Source organism: Trichoderma virens (genome assembly GCF_000170995.1).
Source record: "Trichoderma virens Gv29-8 chromosome Unknown TRIVIscaffold_6, whole genome shotgun sequence".
NCBI classification, from domain to species: domain Eukaryota; kingdom Fungi; phylum Ascomycota; class Sordariomycetes; order Hypocreales; family Hypocreaceae; genus Trichoderma; species Trichoderma virens.
In genome coordinates, this window is record NW_014013743.1 from 574368 (window position 1) to 577825 (window position 3458).

The 3458-nt window shown below is 51.3% G+C and overlaps 1 protein-coding gene across 1 annotated transcript; it reads right to left on the bottom strand.

The window, feature by feature from the left end:
* Positions 1-297: 297 nt before the first annotated feature.
* TRIVIDRAFT_191114 (uncharacterized protein) lies at positions 298-2310 on the bottom strand (the record flags this gene model as incomplete). The annotated part of the gene is made up of 3 exons (XM_014101040.1): positions 298-1777; positions 1869-1974; positions 2268-2310. 3 exons carry the CDS (start codon positions 2308-2310, stop codon positions 298-300), a joined length of 1629 nt encoding a protein of 542 aa, XP_013956515.1.
* Positions 2311-3458: the final 1148 nt, after the last annotated feature.

Consider the following 3458-nt stretch of genomic DNA (forward strand, 5'->3'; position numbering starts at 1 on the left):
TGCTATCGACACGAGCCCTGCGGCCTGCCCAGTCACGTATAGTTCCGGTGAACTCCCATTTGTCCCATGTTTCCAAATCCATATCCCAAGTCAAATATCACTTTTTAGTGCCTGAATTTCAGCCCTTCCATTATAGTAATTTCATTCCGTATGCTCCTTGCTGTGATCTCTCTCTTTGGGGGGCAATCTTTTTCCTTCTTCTTTTTTTTTCTTTTCTTTTTTGTGTGTGTGCATGTGCAAAAATGAATCCATAACCACTGTATCGCTGGCACGCCTCTAAGCATGTAATACCACCCATCATAGAGTCAAACTTGTGGTTGGTGATGACAGGATGGTAGGGTAATAGCCGCCCGAAGTAGATTTGCCTTCAAACGGCCCAGGGTGGCGACGAGTCTCTGCAAGCGGTGGATGAAAGACGCGAGGGGTGATCTCATACTCGCTCTTCACTTTGGTATCCGGTGACGATTGCGTTGGCGAAGTCTCCTGGTCGCTGCGGGTGCCAAACATTTCTATGGGTCGTGAGTGCGAATTGTCGTAGATGGATCCAGGATAGTACAAGTAGCTCTTGGTGTTTCCAATTACCTTGTCATCTTCGGAAGACATGGTCGATTCGGATGGAACATCATGGCTTCTGGGCGTCCCATATACTGGTCCCCTTGAGTCATAAGAATTCCCATATGTGCTGCTTCCGCCAAGGATACCGGAATGAGGCGAAAATTCCCCAATGCCTGTCAATGACCCGTATCCTCCCATCGTCCCAGAAGAACCCCCGGGACCGCCACTGTGGCTTCGTCTCTTTTCGTTCTGGTAATGACCGGGAGAGCGACCACGGACAATCATCTTCTCAGACTTTCTGAACGCAATCTTGAAATACTTGTCGGCAGACTGCGCGCCAAACTGCGAGCCAAGATCCGCCCATAGCTCCACCATGAGATGGTAGTACTGCTGAGCAGCCCTCCGTTTGCCATTGTTCTGAGTAGCCTGCTTGAACTGGATGCGCTCAAACGTATGCTCAGTTGCAGGCTGAATAGCTCCCTGTCCGCCTCCGTAGCCATCCTGATACACTGCCCTGGCGCCGGACGCGCTCGTGGCGTCGTTGTACATGCCAACGTGATGCGACGGGACCGAGTTTTTGGGAGCCAGCAGAACCTTTTCAGGCTTGGATGTCGGCCCCTTGTCTCTCTTTGGAGTGTGCTGGACCAGCTCAATGCTCTGCTGGTCATTATCCGCTACGACGGCAGATATTGACATGTATAGCCCATAGACTTGGTAGGCTTGGGATGATCCGGGGGGGATAAAATGAACTGCAGTATTGGGGTAATGCGGCTGCAGGGAATAGGAGCACGCGCAGGTCATGTAGTTGCGCCGATAGCAAGTCCATTCGCCCTCGGCAAGAAAGAAGCCCTTGTCAACTGTGCCCGTGATATCAACCTTTATTTGCGTCCCGTTCTCATACTGGAGGGAGCCAGATGTCTGGACGGACATGAGCGGAGGCACGGCGGTTGCGGAGGGTCTGTTTTGAAACTGGCCAGCTTCCATCCTCCCCGCCGGAGGGACATAGGAGTTGAGTGGGCTTGGGGTTGGCGACAATGGTAGGCGGCGCAGAGGCACCCCCGGAAATGACGGAGACCTGACAGGGTGCTCCGAAGCCCTCCGAAATGAGGGCGTGGTAGTAGAGTATTGTTCTCTGGCGCTTACTTGCCCTGTCAAATGCGGCAATCCAGCGGTGCGGTGCTGCTGATGGTGAGCCTGCGCCATGCCAGTTGAGGACGCGGTGCTGTTATAGCTGCATTGAGTGTTAAAAAAAAAAAATTGACATGCATATACCGGTACGATCCATCACTTAGAACCGCTCTGGGATAACTTACTTGGAGTTCAGGCGAGACCTGACATCCAACCCTTGGAACACTTGAGATACCGGCTGGTAGAAAGCAGTGCTGTCTTGAGGGTACTGCGTCGTAGTCGTAAGACCGCCTGTAGGGTGGTAGAGACTTAGAAACGCAGGGGGTTGCGAAGGCTCTATTGCTAGAGCCGACGTATTGGCTTCCTGGGTGTACCTGAGAGTTCTGGTCAGAACCAAAGAAAACGTAAAGTGCTGGGAGAAAAAGATGAAGGAAGTGAAGGACAAGACGAAGAGGATGTCGTTTTTGTATACAATCAGGAAGACAGCAAAGAGAAATAAATAATATCGAGTGATGCAAGAGAGAAGGCCCATTGAGAGGCCAGATGGCTGAGTACAACCAAGCCAAAAGGTCTGGTTATACTACTTGCCAGCATGGATGGTAGCACAGGGCCAATGCACGAGTCCATGTAGCGGCCGGCGGCAGAGGACCTATGTGAGCACAAGTCCTAGGTGCAACCTCCACCCGGAGCAGAAGCCTATGGCCTTGTTGCAAGGTAATTACAGTGAGGGAAAATTTTCCGGATGGGCAGCGGATCTTTGACCGGGCAAGTTGGGTGGACCAAGAAGAAAAAGGATGAACAAAGTTGGTGTGGTAGATGGAACTCACCTCATATCGCCAGGCTGTGAGTGTATATCGAGATAGTCCAGCTCCGCGCAAGGTGGTGGCGAAGAGTCGTAATCCTAGAGTGTCAGAAGGCATTAGCATCAGATTCTAGCATGAGTATATATATTTGTGTGTTGAGGTACGATGCGGGGATCAAAGGTCAGGCTTTGAAGCTGTTTCTGAGGTTATGCCGTATTCCAATCAGCCACAAGCAAAGCATCCTCGACAATGGCTATTGCGTAGAGGCCTAAGGAGATTAGAAACAATACATTAGTATGGCTGCTCTTGGCGCTGGAGACAAGATTGGATTAGACCACAGGGGGTGTGCGTTGGTAACACATCTCTGCGGCACAAGGTACAGCATAGGTACATTGAGATACTTCTCAGTCTCAGTGCAGTACTCGGAAGCTATGCAATGGCTGCGAAAGGCACGTCGGAAGAAGGACGCCAGGCAGTGCTGGGGGGTGGGATGGGGCTGGTTACACAAACCAGACCTGGGAGGGAAGGGGGGTCTGCATCTGGCCTGTGTCTTGTGCATTTGGTGCCAAAATCGCCCATGGCAAGATCTTGCCACAAGTGAGGGCGGATGTTGGCAATCTCATGTACTCCCCTCCTCTTTGCATTCCCAAAGAGCCTTGACAAGGGTGCGCGAAATGCAGCGCGGCAAATGGGTGAAATAACGACGGTTTTGACAGGGGAGTCTATAACAAAAGAACCACTTGTCCATGGGAACGTACCTCATTATGAAACAAACTGCCACCTTGGCCCACGTACGCTGAGGATAGCACGTCCATTTCTGTTGCTATCTCAGGAATAGCAAGTCGCCTACTGCTAAACTTCGGCTTCACAAGTTTGCCAGAATGGTTTGTTGCTCGCTGATTGAGAAAGAAGGGGGGGCAGGAGGGATGAGAGATCGGAATACCTTATGCTGCTGAGAATGCATACGTTAAA